The sequence below is a fragment of the Grammomys surdaster genome, unplaced genomic scaffold (genome assembly GCF_004785775.1).
Source record: "Grammomys surdaster isolate TR1022 unplaced genomic scaffold, NIH_TR_1.0 125974, whole genome shotgun sequence".
NCBI lineage: Eukaryota > Metazoa > Chordata > Mammalia > Rodentia > Muridae > Grammomys > Grammomys surdaster.
This window is the reverse complement of record NW_021620791.1, coordinates 457,932-474,222: the sequence shown is the minus strand read 5'-3', so window position 1 is coordinate 474,222 and position 16,291 is coordinate 457,932. Positions and strand designations below refer to the sequence as shown.

General features: G+C 44.7%; 1 protein-coding gene and 1 long non-coding RNA gene across 2 annotated transcripts in view; one reads left to right on the top strand and one right to left on the bottom strand.

Annotated features, from left to right (window-relative positions):
- The window catches only part of LOC114609529, a 13,310-nt gene extending 5,938 nt beyond the window's left edge, over positions 1-7,372 (bottom strand). The window contains exons 1-2 of the long non-coding RNA XR_003709544.1: positions 7,120-7,372; positions 6,867-6,980 (exon numbers count right to left, since the gene is read on the bottom strand). This is a non-coding gene — a long non-coding RNA (uncharacterized LOC114609529). The remainder of the gene's footprint in view (positions 1-6,866; positions 6,981-7,119) is intronic.
- Positions 7,125-16,291, top strand: part of LOC114609528 (uncharacterized protein C8orf76 homolog) — a 13,833-nt gene continuing 4,666 nt past the window's right edge. Inside the window, exons 1-4 of the mRNA XM_028753887.1 lie at positions 7,125-7,337; positions 9,401-9,496; positions 10,346-10,489; positions 13,233-13,690. Of these exons, the coding sequence (XP_028609720.1) occupies positions 7,221-7,337; positions 9,401-9,496; positions 10,346-10,489; positions 13,233-13,690 (815 nt within the window). The 5' untranslated portion in view covers positions 7,125-7,220. The remainder of the gene's footprint in view (positions 7,338-9,400; positions 9,497-10,345; positions 10,490-13,232; positions 13,691-16,291) is intronic.

The following is a 16,291-nucleotide window of genomic DNA, read 5'->3' as shown; positions in this document are numbered from 1 at the left end:
CCCTTAGCAACTGGAGTTGTTTTGAGACAGGTTTTCTTTGTATAACCCTAACTGTTTTAGAACTCAATTTGTAGACCAGGCTGGCCTTGAACTCACAGAGATCCACCTGCTTCTTGTGTACTGAGTGCTGAGATTACAGGCATGTGCCACCAGACTCAGTTGCTACTGGAGTTCTCTTCAAAAAGTTTGTGCCTATTCATCTATCTTAAATTTGTTTCTACAGTCTCAGAGTTTTACTATATCTTTTGTGTGTATGTGTGCATTTTTTAAAAAATTTACTTACTGTATATGAGTACACTGTAGCTGGCTTCAGACACACCAAAAGAGGGCATCAGATCCCATTAGAGATGGTTGTGAGCCACCATGTGGTTGCTGGGAATTGAACTCAGGACCTCTGGAAGAGCAGTCAATTCTCTTAAATGCTGAGCCATCTCGTCAGCACATGTGTGCATTTTTTATGTATTGTATGTGTTTGTAGGCATCCTCCTCAATCCCTCTCCCATGTTTAATTTTTTTCAAAACTTTCCATACATATTTAATTTGTGAGTGCATGCATGCATAAGCTATAGTGTACATGAGGTCAAAGGACAACTTGCGAGTGTCGATTCTCTCCTTCCTCCATGTAGGTCCTAGTGCTAGAGGTCAGCTTAGGAACTAATGCTTGGGAAGCAGTCTGTCAATGGATCCATCTCCCCTGCCCCACATTAAGGTCCTTGATAAACCTGAATTTGTGAGTGTGTGTGTGTATGTCTGTCTGTCTGTCTGTCTTCATGTGTGCTTGTACATGCTTGCTGGATGAGAGATAAGAATCTAATTTAATTCTTATACGTGTGGATATCCAGTTCTCCTGACTATTTATAATTTTTTTCTTTTGTAGATGATAATCTAGTTGTTTCAGAACCACCTATTAAAGCAACTATTCCCCCTCAGCGAGCCAACTTTGTACTCTTGTCAAAAATTAATTTTTTTTGAGATGGATTTCTCTGTGAAGCCCTGACTGTCCTAGAACTTACTCTGTAGACTCTGCTAGCCTGGAACTCACAGAGATTCTCCTGTCTCTGCCTCCCAAATGCTGGGATTAAAGGTGTGTGCCACTACTGCCCTGAAAGTGGTTATATTCTTAAAGGCTTATTTTCTGGATTCTTAATTCTATCCTACTGGTATATATTTCTGTCCTAAGCTAGCTCTGTATCAATTAGATTCTTGTAGATTTGTAATGAGTTTTGAAATCAAGAGTATGAGTCTTACAATTGTTTTTAAAGATTGTCTTTGGGGGCCTGTGACATGGCTCAGTGGATAAAGGAACTTACTGCCAGTCCTGACTACCTGAGCTTGATCCCCAGGACCACATGGTGTAAAGAGAGAACCAACTTTTACATGTTGTTCTTTGACCTCTGTATATAACCCCCACCCCTTAACCTCCCCCCAACCCCTACCCTTGCAAATACAAAAATTTAATTTTTTTCTTTGCAGGTTGCAGTTCTGTTTAGCACCCTTTCCAATTCCATGTAAATTTGAGGATTGGCTTTTTCATTTTAAAACAGACTGTTGAACATTTGATAGAGAGTATGTCGATTCTGTAGATTTCTTTGGGTGGCAGTAACATGTTAATGATGTTGGCTTCCTGTCTACAAATAGGGTATTTGTCATTCTGTGTATTTGGTCTTACTTCAGTTCTTTTAGGAATGTTTCAGTGTGCAAGACTATATAGTCCTATATATTTTATATATTATTTATATATATATTTATATATTATATATATTCCTATATATTTTATTCTGTTAGATCTTGATATTAATGGAATTGCTTTCCATTTTAATTATTTTTATTTGTGTGTGTGTGTGCGTGTGTGTGTGTGTGTGTGTAGAGTCTGTGAGCCTAACTCAGCTTGAATCCTCTACAGGAGCAGTACAGGATTCTAACTGTTAAGTCATCTTTCTAGCCTTGGAATTACTTTATTTTTTGAATTGACCATTGCTGATGTACAAAAACAAGTCATTTTTGTTTGATGATGTGGTAAGTTGCAACTTTGCCCAGTTTATCAGACCTACCAGCTTTCTAATGATTAAAAAAAAAAAAGGGAAGAAAAAACATAAAGGGGACATTTTTGGCAATGTGTTTTTATATAATAATGTTTAAAATAAACAATTTATTTTAAAATTAAAAAAAGAGGAAATAAAGAGGGAAATAAAAGGCCAAAAATATCTCAGACTTTGAGCATGTTGAACATTCTGACAGTCAACCAGGCTTGGAATAAGCCAGGAACAATGCAGACTAACAGCTAAGTATCTTCCTGTGTCTTTTCTGCATACACATCTTGCTCTGAGAATATGCATAGCTTTCTAAATTCTCCGAAAAGCACAAGAACTTTTTAATTTTCAAAGAATCTCTCCTATTCTTTCCTCTCAGGCCTTTGTGATATGCTTTTATTTTGACTTTGTCTTTGACTTGTTTTGACTCAAGATTTTGAAGATTACTAGATTGGGGATTTTTGTTTGTTTGTTTTTGTTTTGCTTTGCAGTGCTTTCAAACAATGCCCACTGCCTTTTAGTCAAAATTCCAGGTTATACAAAGTAAATGGATATTTTTATAAGTCCTTCAGCAGCCCCATGGCAGGTTAGAACAGACATACCTAATAATTTGAGGACTTCTTTGCATTTTCTCAATCTAGGAGGTAGCTCTGTACACTGAGAAAATGGACTAAATATTCTTTGTCTCCCCTTAAAAATAGAACTTCCACAAGAGCAAGTATCTTTTAAAAATATAGATACTTTTCATTTTTGTGTTTGTCAGTGTACATACTTTGTGTGCAAATACAGAAGAGGCCAGAAAAGAGGACCAGACACCCGGGAGCTAGAGTTACAGGTGGCTGTGAGCTGTCTGATGTGGGTGCTGGGAATGAACTCTAGTCCTCTACAAGAACAGTAAGTGTTCTGAATGGCTGAGCCATCTCTCCGGGATCATAACTAATTTACCACTGTATGCTCCATTCTGACAACAGGACTTTTCTTACAACAGATAAACACAGATTTCAGTTGTATCAATGAACAGCTATAAAAAATCTGCAGAATATGAGAAATATATGTTGATATATTATTCATGAGAATTAGTGGGATAACACTCATGCTAGAAGTAGAAAGGACAGTTTTTAGCAAAAGAAGCATACAGAAAGGCCAGCAAGATGGCTCATTGGATTAAGGCATTGGCAACCAAGCCAGATTACCCGAGTAATCTCCTTTGATTCCTGGGAGCCATGCAGTGGAAGAAGGATCTAACTCACATAAGTTGTTTTCTACTACCATATGTGCCCTGTGGCATTTGCTCCTCACTCAAATAAATCGATAAATGTATTTTTTTTAAATTTTAACGAAAAAATATTTATACAACTTTATAGAGCTCAAAGGAAAGCTGCTTGGGTCAGGAAAGGAAAAGAGACGGTTTTATCATAGAGGGCATTTTTTGATCGGTAACTCCAGTAATGTCCATCCCAGCGTAGTTACTTTCTGGTCAGTGTGGCAGAAACAAGGAAGTAATTTGTTATTTGGGCTCATGGTCTCAGAGGGATTTCAGTTTGTTATAGCAAGGGTACCATACAGCAGACATGTCTGAAGCTTGGGCTGGAGTGTGGTTTTTACATCTTGAGAGATCAGGAGGCAGAGCTTGGGCAGGGACCAAAAACAGATACTTTGTTCAGAGGCCTGCCTTAGTAGACTACTTGCTCCAGTCAGTCCCCACTTCCTAAAGGCTCTGCAGCCTTCCAGACAAGCTGAGGACTGAGCATTACAGCTGAGCATGAGCTGTGGGATACATCTTACCTTCAAAACTTGACAGCAACACAGTATCAAGATATGTGACTAAGTAACCTGATGGTGTCCATGTTTATCTTCTGTCTTCCCTACTTTAGTATGCTCTCTGCATGAGCACAGGGCTACACCCACAGGCCCTCAGAGGTACAGATGATGCAGAGAATCCATGCATGAATACAGTGTGGCAAGCCTAGTTTAGATTAATCCATTCAACAGGAGTCAGGGATGACTGGATACTGGACACTGCTCACATAGAGGTGAGTGACCTAGTCCAGTTTAAATGAGCTCATGGTCTACTGTGAGTGACTGGCAAAATGAGCATTAGACTCCCCTAAAAAATATTTAGCCTCAACCCCAGCCCCTGGAAATGCAAAGTGCCCTGCACATGGTGGTGTGTGAACCTAGACAAGAGCCATAGAAACCAGGCTAAGGGGAAAGGAGGTCAGCAAAGGATTCTGGGAATCAGTCAAACAGATAAAAGACACTGGGGGTAGAGTGGCTTTCTGATAAAGGAATGGTGAGTTGGTACTTGGTTAGGACAAGGAGGATTGCAAGAGGAGGGAGAGACTAAGGGCAGACTGTGGTAGGCTTGCTAAGAAGAGTTGGCTGGAGAACAGGGTTCATCTAAGCTCATGGGTTGCAGGAAGGGTAGGCTCATGGCCTAGACTGGGGAGACACTTCCACAGGGAAACATTGGCTTTACCCTCCCCAGATCACAGGCAGGACACCAACATGTGAGCCACCTGAGAAGTACTCTGCCTGCCTTCCTTGGGGCCGTCCTTTACAATCACCCATTCATTGAACAGGCATTGATTAAGTTGCTCTGGCCAAGGCCTATCTGGGAGCTAGGTTTAGCCTGAAAAAGACAGTGTCTAACCTCCTTGCCTACAGTGTGTGGGAATGCCACAGTGGGGGAACAGAGCAGCAAGGAGTGTTGCCTGTAAAGGTGGCCACTGCCTTGTGATGGGCAACTCAAACAGCAACCTTAATAAAAAATAAGATTTTTATAGCTCTTGAGCTATAGAAACAGATTTTTTAAAATCAGCCACTCAGTTTTTTAGCTGTAGAAATCCCATTTACTCTAACACAGTGGTTCTCAACCTGTGGTTGAGGGTAACAACCCCTTTGGCAAACCTGTATCTCCATAAATATTTACATTACAGTTCATAAGAGTAGCAAAATTAGGGCTGGTGAGATGGCTCAGCGGTTAGGAGCACTGACTGCTCTTCTAGAGGTCATGAGTTCAAATCCCAGCAACCACATGGTGGCTCACAACCATCTACAATGAGATCTGATGCCCTCATATGGGTGTCTGAAGACAGCTACAGTGTACTTACATATAATAAATAAATAAATCTTTAAAAAAAAAAGAGTAGCAAAATTATATTATGTAATAGCAACAAAAATAATGTTATGGTTGGGGGTTGCCACAACATGAGGAACTGTATTAAAAGGCTGCAGCACCAGGCAGGCTGAGAAACACTAACACCCGCAGTTTCTAAGCTCCAGGGTAGATTCAACTGTTACAGTGTCTAAAGCCCTCTCACTTTATTGGTTTATTGTCTTGAGGCTTATTAAGTGAGGCTGTGTTTTGCAACTCTGATTCCCAGACCCTGGCTCCTCAACTGCAATAGGGGATTTTTTTTTTAAAGTCCTATTCTAACTACAGTTTGCTATCTGTCAGGCTTCCCAGGGTCCTAATAGCTACATTCTTACTTTTAACTGGGATCCTAGCATAGGAGGCAATGCTGGCAGACTCAAGCTGGGTGGAAGCCTGGACTGGCTCTTATATAAGATCTGGGTTCAAATTTCCAAATGAAAGGCAAGCAATTATTAGTCAATAAACATAGCTTTCTTTTTGTAGACAAATATGCCATGACTGTGGGAGTAAAGCAAGCAAGGAGGTTCTTTTGACAAAAGGTTGGAAACTTCTGAGCCCTGGAATCTTGAGTTGAAAGGGCAAAGAACTATCACTTACCACCTGCAGCCCTGAAACAACTGCTGCCATTTTAGCAAATGCTCTAGCTCAGTTGTTGGGCAGGAGGCTAGAGCTAGCCAGCCTCAGAGCAGGAGGGAAGAAATTCTGAGATCAAGTATCTTTCATAAAGATACTTGCCCGCCTTTGCTCTCCTCTTACTCTGCTCCTAGAGGAGAGATTTTGAATAGACCCACGTCACTCCCGTCACCCCCCTCACCTCACAAGCTTTATGTCCTTTATATTAGTCAATACTCACTTCACATACTGGGCTGCACAGCTAGTGAGCCAAGGTCACAAAGCCAGACACATGTGGCTCTTGCAGTCCTCAGTACTATGCTGTTTTGCCTTCTAAGACAGGGCATACCAGAATTAGGGGAAATATATCCCTTTTTAGGACATAATTTTTCCTTGGTGATATTATGGACTTTTCTTATACTTTTCTATAATATCTGAATTTTTCTTAATAAGAAGTATTGCATTTCTAATGAGAAAACAAAACAAAGCCCCCAGGTATTAAAAATAGACTGCTGGAGGCTCCCTAAGTGGAGTCTTCCAATGAGGGTATTTAATACACAGCTAAGTTCCACATTTTGTGAGTCATAAGCAGATGAATTTTGAAACCCGAGGAGGTGGTTTAGGTTGCCCTGTACAAGTCGAAAATAGAAAATAGAGTAGAAAATAGTGCTGAAGGAAAACTCCTGGAAGCAACTGGTGGAAGAGGAGCAAGTGTGAGGGAAAATAGCACTAGCTTCACATTAGTGCTGCATAACACAAGCCAGTGTTTGATCCATGACCTTTGCTTTCTAGAGTCAAAACGTTTCTTGAAAGTCTCAAAATCTTGCTAGTCTTGATCGAGCCTTTAAATTTAAATTTTTATAAATGCGTGAATAGTTCTGGCCTCTTCTTCAGAGATGCTGGGCTTTTGAACAAGTTACCGGACCTCCTCTAGCCCACTATCTCCTTTATAAAACAGAAGTAACTGTACTCTTCTCGCAGTTATTATTGGGAAAGAAAATGAAGAAATAAAAGGCAAAATAAAATGGGGATGAGAATACTTTCAGTGGCTTAAAACTGGTACTTACCAAGTTAACCAGCTCCCCAGCGACCCTGACTTTTCGAGGTACTCAGGGAAAAAGTACTCTATCCAGCTCCTGACACAGAGAAGTCAAAACCTTTGTTGGGAGGTTCAGGAAGCCCTAGAATCAGGTAACAATTTCTGCCATGAAATCCCGTTTGCGCGGCCGCTGAAAGACTACCACTCCCAGAATGCAACGCGCCGGCTGACAACACACCGCTTCCGTGTGGGCCACGCGCCGGGGCCTCTCTAGACACTACCTTGTCTCGGTGCCTGGCTGCCGTCTGGTGCTTTGGAGGCTGGGTGATGGGCGTCGCTCTAGGTGTCGCCTCCTTTCGAGGTCCGGTTGCACGCGCGCGCCATGGAGACCGGATGCTGGGTGCTGGGCGGAGAATTTGAGGACTCGATGTTCGAGCAGAGGCCGGAGCGCCTGCCTGAGCCGCCCTCCCCCTATGGCGCCAAGCTCTGCGAGCCGCAGGTGAGACGGCTGCCCTCTTGCCGCTCTGCACCGGAGCTGGCCTTCGGCGAGGCCCGCCACCGTCACTGTCCAGCCACCCTGCAAGCAAGCACGGCCACCTCACTCTTCGAGCTTCCTGTTGTCTGTCTCGGTCCCCCACCCCCACCCACATGTACTTCGGGCCGGCTCGGGCTAGTATTATACACCCTCTCCCTGCCCCCAGCCCCGCCCAGGTGGTCCATCCTTGCAGGCCTGCTGGCTGCCTAGAAGAATAAAATAGTTTCAAGCTCATTTTGTTTCATCATTTCCTAGTTAGATAGAAAATTGGATTGATGTATATATGTTATTATTAAGAAGTTAGGATGGCTAATTATGTGAGTAGATGGTTGCAGAGCGCCGAACCTAACGGTGGCTCAAATACCTCGTCTTGAGTGACACGGTGTTTGAAGAATAGAACAAAGTTTTTCCTACTGCGAAGGCTCACAAGAAGGAGAGACACTAATTTAGCAAGCTTATGATGAGCCTTGATACTCAGTGAAGTGCAACCAAACCATTAGAGTGTTGACTATACTGAGTTAACAGAATTTAGAGACTTTCTTCAGCCTCAGGCAAGTTTTATTGTAAAAGGTAATAGGAGATGCTTCTTTGAGGCTGGAAAATCGGGCATGCAGAATGCTTTGTAATCCTTTGGTTGGTTGGTTGGTTGGCTGGTTTTGTTTTATTTGTATTCTTTCTTGGTAGTTATATTTCAATCTCACTTTATGTCCAGCGGGTTTAAATTAGAAGAGGGAAGTCTTCTTATAGATGTCTCTTCAGATCCTCCAAAGCTTTGTCTGGGATGCACAGAAGCCTGTGTCCAGTTAAAATTTCCTGTGCTCTGTGTGCACTGTGTGCCGTTGTATCGTTTACAGAGTAGCACCGTCGCCATAATCCCAGTTTCCTATGTCTTGTGCATAGTGTTGTCAGTCCCTATTCACTCTCAATTGCTCTAAAAGAAAGCAGATAGCACTTTAAGAGTCACTGGAACTGCACTAGGTGACTGTCATTTCCAGTAACTTCACTGTGGTCGGAGACGTGTGCTTTTATTATTTTAAACAAATTTGTTATCAACATGTTTATCTTTGTGATCATTGCAATTTTTTTTTAAAAACCACATTCCTTTATTTGTGTGTGTGGATGAGAGAGTCATGGCGCTGTGTGGCAGTCAGGGGACAAATTGCAGGTGTTGGTTCTTTCCTTCTACCACATGGGACCCATAGATCAAAGTTGGGTTGTCTGACTTAGTGACAGATGCCTTTCCCCACTGAGCCATCTCACTATTTGTGATAATTTTAATAAAAGTGGGCCATTGAGGAGATGGCTCAGCAGGTAAAGTCAACTGCAGCCGAGTTTGACGACCCGTGTTCTATCACCAGAACCGAAAGGGTAGAAGGAGAGAACCAACCCGCAGTGTATGCTCTGACTTCCACATGTGCACAGTAGCATGGATGTGCCCACATACATATAATATATATTAAAAGTGTTTTTAAAAATCTGAACCGTCATTAAGATTGTTATTGGTGGCTGGAGAGGTGGTTCAGTGGGTGAAGTTCTTGGTGCCCAGCATGAGGGCCTGAGTTCAGATTCCTAGCACTCATGTAAAAAAACGGGTATGGCAGCCAGCGCTGGGAGGCAGAGACAAGAGTACCTTGGGGCTTACTGTTTCCAGTCTAGCTGACTGGTAAGCTTCAGGTTCAGTGAGAGACCCTGTCTTGAGAAAACAATTGAGACTGCTAGAGACAACGGGCATTGATCTCTGGCCCTCACACCACACAGGCACACACATTTACTGCACGTGCAAACACGCAGCAGTTAGTCTGATGTGATCGTACGGGTCTGTAATCTCAGCACATGGAGGGCGTCTATGAGACACTGTGTTATAAAACAAAATATAGCTGTCCTTGTCCACCACTTTGCCTTGAGTCATCCTGAAGAAGTGTGTCCTTGAGGTTTAGATGATTGCATTGTGGGAAAGTGCTTTTGACCGTGAAGTGGAAAAGCATGCCTTCAGTCTCCACCATAAACGCTTTCTTCTTGATTTCTAGTGGTTTTTTGAGGAGACAGAATGTAGTGACGATACCGAAGTTCTCACTCTCAAGAAATTCAGAGGGGACCTGGCCTACAGACGACAGGAATATGAGGTGGGAATCAATACGTGTCAGACTCTGGCACTTCAGCTGGGCTCTTGTTTTATCAACAGTAGCGCATGTAGACAGCAGTGTGTGCCAGGTTAGCAGTGTGCTTTGTGGGACGGATTTAGTCTTTGATGGGGCCTATAGATAATCTTAGACCCCTAAGTCTAGGCCTTTTTTACAGGGTCCATATTACATTTTGTTTTTTCTTAATTCCAACCAAAGAGTACTTTGAAGATCCCTGTAGGCCTGCTTTCCCAGGTTTTATATCCACTCCCCTGTGAATCTCCAGCAGGTCACAGGAACAGAATACCTCAAAATATACACGGAAAGGGAAGAATGAACAATTAGATGCCAGATTGTTTCATATACATGTCTCATTTCATCTTCAGGCAAATATTAATAAGGTTTATAGCTGGGCCTGGTGCCATATACCTTTAATCCCAACACTGGGGAGGTGGAGGCAGAGGCAGGTGGATTTCTGTGAATTCAAGACCAGCCTAATTAATCTACATGGCAAATTTACACCCCCTCCTCCCCTCCCCCTACACACACACACACACACCTCAAAGTCCCAGTAAAACCAGGATTCAAAGCCTGTTCTGTTTGCTTCTAGAGTGTTCTCTCTCTAATACCGTGATACTTACCATAGTTGTAGACATTATGACCTGCAGCCATTCTGTGTCTACTTTTTAGGAAAACATCATAGTACTGGTTGAAACACTTAGTTCTCTCATAGGTTATTGTAGGGGTCAGTTTTACTACCACTTTCTACATAGGAAAAAGTCATTTCTACACTGGGTCCTTTCCTCTCCCCACCCCCTTTATGCCTTCCCTTCTTTCTTTTAATAATTGCAGAAAGCACTGCAGGAATACTCCAGTATCTCCAAACAGTTGCCATCTACTAATTTTGCCATGAAAAGGGATGTCCAGGAAGGCCAGGCTCGGTGTCTGGCTCACCTTGGGAGGCATGAGGAGGCGCTGGAGATGGCAGCAGACCTGGTGAGTGGCTCTGTTGCTTGTGTTCCTACACTGTCCTGTAGGAGACAGGAAACAAAGTTCCTACTAGAAACAGGATTGGTGGGCCGGGATTACAGAAGGAAACAATCAGCAGTGTAGTTATTGAGATGAAAGCATAGATGAAAGCTAGATGTGATTCTTTTCTTGGAATATTTTTCCTGGGCTAAGAAATATTGTTTTCAGAAGTTCTACTTTTATGAGGAATATATACCCTGAGCGATAGAATTGAGTGATTTTGTTCTAGATTTTTCAAAGATATATTCTAATTTGTAATTATGTGTGTATATGTGAGTGGGTCTAAGTGTGGGTATGCCCGTGTGAGTGCAGGTGCTGGAGGAGCCCAGAGACACTGGATCTCCCTGGAGCTGTTGTAAGTTGCCCAGTGTGGGTGCTGGGAACCAAATCTGGGGCCTCTGCAAGAACAACAAGTGCTCTTAATTGAGGGGCTGTTAGCTCATGCATGGGTGGGCGTGGGTCCTGTTGGGCAGTGCTGGGCAGAGTTGTGGATCCCACGTGTCTCCTGTGGCTCAGGGAGGCAGAAGCATGGGAATTTGACTGAGTTCACTCCACTCGGCACTGGGGCTCTGCTGGGGTGTGGGGAGATCCCAGTCTGAAGTCCCGTGGGGGCAGAGCTTTTGAGTGGTGGTCTCCAGGCTGACCTGGGAAGCCAGTGGTCTATGTCCTCGGGCTCCCAGATGTCACTGGGAACACAGAAGAACAGAGACACGAGGGCATATGGGCTGGACCGGCCATAGCTGAGAAGAATGAGGGGGAGGGAAGCTCCGACAGTGCCCTACAGGTAGAGACTCTTGGTTACTGGCACTCGCTTGGTTGGCTCAGCTTGGTTGGCTCAGCTTGGTTGAATTGGTGGCCTCCGTGGTGGGAATGTAGAGAAGTCTTCTAGTGGGAGATTAGGCAGCGGTGGCTCATTAGTCAAAGTCTCCACTGTTCCCCACAGCGGGGGGTGGGGGGGGTCCAAAGACACGAGGAAGTCCATGGTTTTAAAGGTTTATTGTCATGGTGGAAAGTGGATAAATCTGGCTGTACTCCCCACCTCTCTCAGGACAGACCTGAGTTAAATCGGGAGGGAGGAGGGACTGAGAAGGAATACTTAATTGGCTACGCCCTCTGGCCTTTAGGTATCTCATTAATACGGAAATCTCTTAAGGTTGAGGCCTGTAGTCACGCCCTCTACCTGTGGAGGAGCTGTAGGGCCATTGCCCTACGTGACTGAAAGGCACGGATCAATGGAGGGTCTCTGGCCATTTCTAGCCAGTGCTCTACCAGAAAACAAGCTATCCTTTTCACAGTCCCACACTTAATCACTGAATCATCTCTAGTCTCCACTGTTTATTATTGCAGTACTGGGAAAATCCCTGAAACACGTTTAAATGGATTTTAATGTCCAAAGAGGGGCATATTAACTATGCTATCAAACCCTTGTTTATTAACTTGCCATTCCAGTCAATTTTAGGTTATTAATCATATTATCAGCATCCTAGTCTAGAGGCCAGCATTCTGCTGCGTGTCTGTAACTCTAGCAGAGGGAAGTCTGGTAGGAGCATCACCGGTTCAAGGCCAGGCCAGCCAGTCAAGGCTACAGAATGGATACGTATGCCTGTTTTTGTTTTTTTTTTTTTTTTAAGCAGGAGAAGGGAGGGATTACCATCTGTGTGTAGCACCTGCTTCACACTGACATACCTGCTTTCCCAGTGGCAATGTGCTTTTGAATAACAGTGCATTATAGATAGCAGCAACAGAAGAGTAGCTTCTAGGGATAATCCAGGCATGATCTTATTAGAAATAAAAGTTATGATTGAAACAATGTTTTTACGTGTCGTTTATTTATGTAGAGGGGTGGAATACAGAGGGCAGAGCACTGTGGTAGGGAGAGGTGGAGGTTGGCAGGCAGTGGTGGGGTCAGTCTGTCCTGCCATCACATGAGTGCTCAGGTCGTCGGGCTCAGCAGCAAGCACCCTTACACGTGGAGCCACCTCCAAAGGGCATGGCCAGACTTTAGAGATTTCACCGAGCCACAGCCACGCCTTCGGAGACATATTGTATTCAATACGTCTTCGGAGACGTGGCTGTATTCAGAGTCGAATCCAGGGCTGGTATAGACTATAGTGGTCTTTCTGGAAGGCTAAACCTTAAGCTATAGAAAGAGTATAGCCAGGTGTTCTCAGTGTTCAGGTAGGAATGGAAATTTTCAGGAACTCAGCAGGTATCCACTTCCACCAGTAACTGGGCTGAATATTGGGTAGTTTGACCTTTGACACTCGGTTTAGTTCTGTGCAGGAATGTGACCTGGGCAGGCTGGGCTTTCCTTAAATTTCATATCAGGTTGAAGATAGTTGTTCTCTGCTATCTGCTCTCTGTAGACTAACTTGGAAAAAAGTGAACCCTTTCCCCCACCCACAGAGTATTTGCCATATGACAGGTTAGGCAAGAGATAATGGCTCTCAGGGAGATGTTGAAAGGTTTTCTGATCAGGAGGAGACCCCCTGTGCACATGTGTGAACGTGTGTGCCAGCCATAGTTTTCATGTGGAGGACAACTCACAGGATATGGTTGGAAACAGGAAATCTAGAAGGATTAAATTCACTTGACCCATGTAGCACTTACAAATGCTTCTGGTTTATAATATAGACAGCCTTGGCCTTTGGGTGCTCCCAGTTTTATATGGAAACATGTAGTTGAGGTTTTTTGCTTTCTTTCTCCTCAGGAAAGCAAAGCAACCAACACAGACCATCTGACCACGGTGCTCTATCTCCACCTGGCCATCTTTTCCAGCCTGCAGAGCTTGGAGAAGACGATTCTCTGCCTGCAAAAGCTGATTTCTCTGCACCCTCTCAACCCTTGGAGCTGGTGTAAATTGGCAGAGGCATACCTGAATCCAGGGCCAGACCTGCCAGCATTGGGTGTGTCACCTCAGGGACACAAGAGTTCTGCCTCAAGTGACAAGGCTGTCAGTCACTCTTCTGTGCACTCGGGAACAGGCTCTCTTTTGTCTTTCCCCACAACCTTGCCTGAGAGCGCACTGCTTTCTGTGGAAGCAAGTGGTTGTACTACTCAGCAGGCCGAGGAGGCTCCAAAGAAGATGCAGAACTGTCTGGCAACACGGAGGGAAGAAGCACAGATGGAGGCTCGGCGGAAAGCATGTGCGTCTCTGATCCGTGCCAGGTAAGCCAGGAGAGTAAGCCGGGAGAGCATCCATCAGCACAGATGAGCCTGCAGACAAGCTGGTTATTTTATGTTAGCTTTTAAGGGAGAAAAGATTTCTTTAAATAAAAATGTAAAGTTAGCACACATGGTGTGTAGGGAAGGAGGAATCCCATACATGGCTGGTGAGAATTTAGACCAGCACAGCCACCCAGATGTCAGTGTGGGGTTCAGAAAAACCCAAGTTGGGGGCCAGGTGTGTACTCCTTCAATCCCAGCACCTGAAAGGCAGAAGCAGATAGACTGTGAGTTTGAAGCCAGCTTGATCTGCAGAGAGTTTCAGGACAGTCAGGGCTATGTAGAGAAACACTCAAACACACTCCAAAACAGAAAACAAAAATAAAACTGCCATATGACGTAGTAGCTGTGCATTCCTGAGCACCTACCTGAAGCAGTCTGAGCTGGCCTGCCACAGAGATACTTGTGCATCCATGTCTATCACTGTTCTATTCACAGTGATTAAGAAGTGGACACGAGAATTTTTAATGTCCTGTTAATACGAGAAAACTCAGCCATCTGGGAAATGAAGACTAAGTATTCATTCAACAGGACATGGATGAATATTAAAACGTTTCATAATGCTGTTGGTAGAGGCCTGGAACATCAGCACTTGGGAACCTGAGGCAGGAGGCTCACGATCACTCTGTAGACCAGGCTGGCCTCCAGTTCATAAAGATCTACCTGCCTCTGCCTCCTGAGGGCTGGAATCAAAGGTGTGTGCCACCATGCCTAGTGACTGTGTTACTTTTATTCACATATGCCAGACACTTGCTTGGCACAAGGATCATAAAGATGATTTAAAAACAAACAAACAACAAAAAAAACAAAGCAAAAATGAGACTCTCATTCCTTGCAGCAGTCACTGTTGAGAAAAATATACATGTAGCCAGGGCCTGGCTCACAGCTGTTGAGGGCTATGGCCTAGTGTGAGCAGAACACCATGGAGACCCACCACAGGGAAGAACTGGCCTTAATGGGGCTATGCTCCTGTTCAGTATCTTAGGGACGAGTGCTTAGCAGCTGGCCACCAAGAACTCGGTGCCTTGTCCACACTCCTCCGTAGTATCCCTTGTGATTTCGGGCTGCACATTGAGATCAGTTTATGGTCCCGAAGTCCTGTGTCTGTGTAGTCCATAGTTCTTTGTGTTGTCTTGCTCCCCCGTGTCCTGTTTATCGGGTGAGGAAGATGTGCTCTTGTGTTTGTTGGTAGAGAGAGAGAAAGCTTGGCTAAAAGGCATAGGAGCGGTCACATAGTCTGGTGATGTCTTAGGGTTTCTACTGCTGTGAACAGGTATCTCCACCATAGCAACTCTTATAAGGGCAAACATTTAATTGGGGCTGCCTTACAGTTTCAGAGGTTAGTCCATTATCGTCATGGCAGGGATCATGGCAGCACGCAGGCAGACATGGCACTGGAGGTAGCTGAGAATTCTAAGTTTTGGCAGGCAGCAGGAAGAGAGACACTGGGCCTCCCTTAGACTTCTGAAACCTCAAAGCTCACTCTCAGTGACATACTTCCTACAGTTCCTAAAGAGTGGCCACGCCTACTCCAGCAAGGCCACAGGTCCAATCCTTTCAAATAACTGTGAGCTTTATGGCCCATTCTCATTCAGAGCACCCCGGGTGGCAGGAGCAGCAGTGTGGGAGAAGCCCAAGGGGAGCTGTGAGCACAGTCCAGGCCAAGGGGAGCTGTGAGCACAGTGCAGGGCAAGGGGACTAATGGGGCTTGAGTCAGCTCTGATTCTGAAGAACTGATTATGGCTGATGTCGACCACATGAGCCTGGACTGGTGTGATGGCCAACTGTCTGGCTTTATAAGATTATGGACTCAGTTCATCTTAGATGGAGGAAGGCGGGGAATGCCTACTTCTGAGGGCGGAATTAAAGTTACCTCACGGACTCACTGAAGCTGCACGGTCTGTAACAAGCACTGGTAAATGCCAGCTAAGAGCACTTTCCTTGTGTCTGGTTTTTTATTAGCTTGAGACTTCACCATTTCTGCTTGTGGGTTGATTTTGAGGCAGTGCTCACTATGTAGCCAAGGCTGGCCTGGAACTTTCGTGCCTCGGTCTTCAGCCTTCCCAGTGCTTTGGCCATGTGCTTAGGTGTTATCTTAAAGATTCCATCCTTTTCTTGAAGGCCTAGAGCATATTCATAAACTTTGGAGTGTGACCTGAGCTGTAATTCAGTAGGGGAAGGGGGCCTAGAAGAAGCCATTTGGAGCTGCGGCCTGCAGTGGAGAGTCGATGATCACCAGGGTGGGATCCGACCTGCGATAGTGCAGTGCTGGTGACAGCAGAGAACGGTGTCACTGCAGTGTGGAGTAGATGGGATTTGGTGACCAGCTGAGTTATGGGAGGGGTGGGGGGGAGGAAGAGGAGAAAGGAGGAAGAGGAGGAGGAGGAAGAAAAGGAGGAGGAAGAGGAGAAGGAGGAGGAAGAGGAGAAGGAGGAGGAAGAGGAGGAGGAAGAAGGGGAAGAGGAGGAGGAGGAAGGAGAAGGAGGAGGAAGAGAAGGAGGAGGAAGAGGAGGAGGAAGAAGAGGAGGAAGAAGAGGAGGAGGA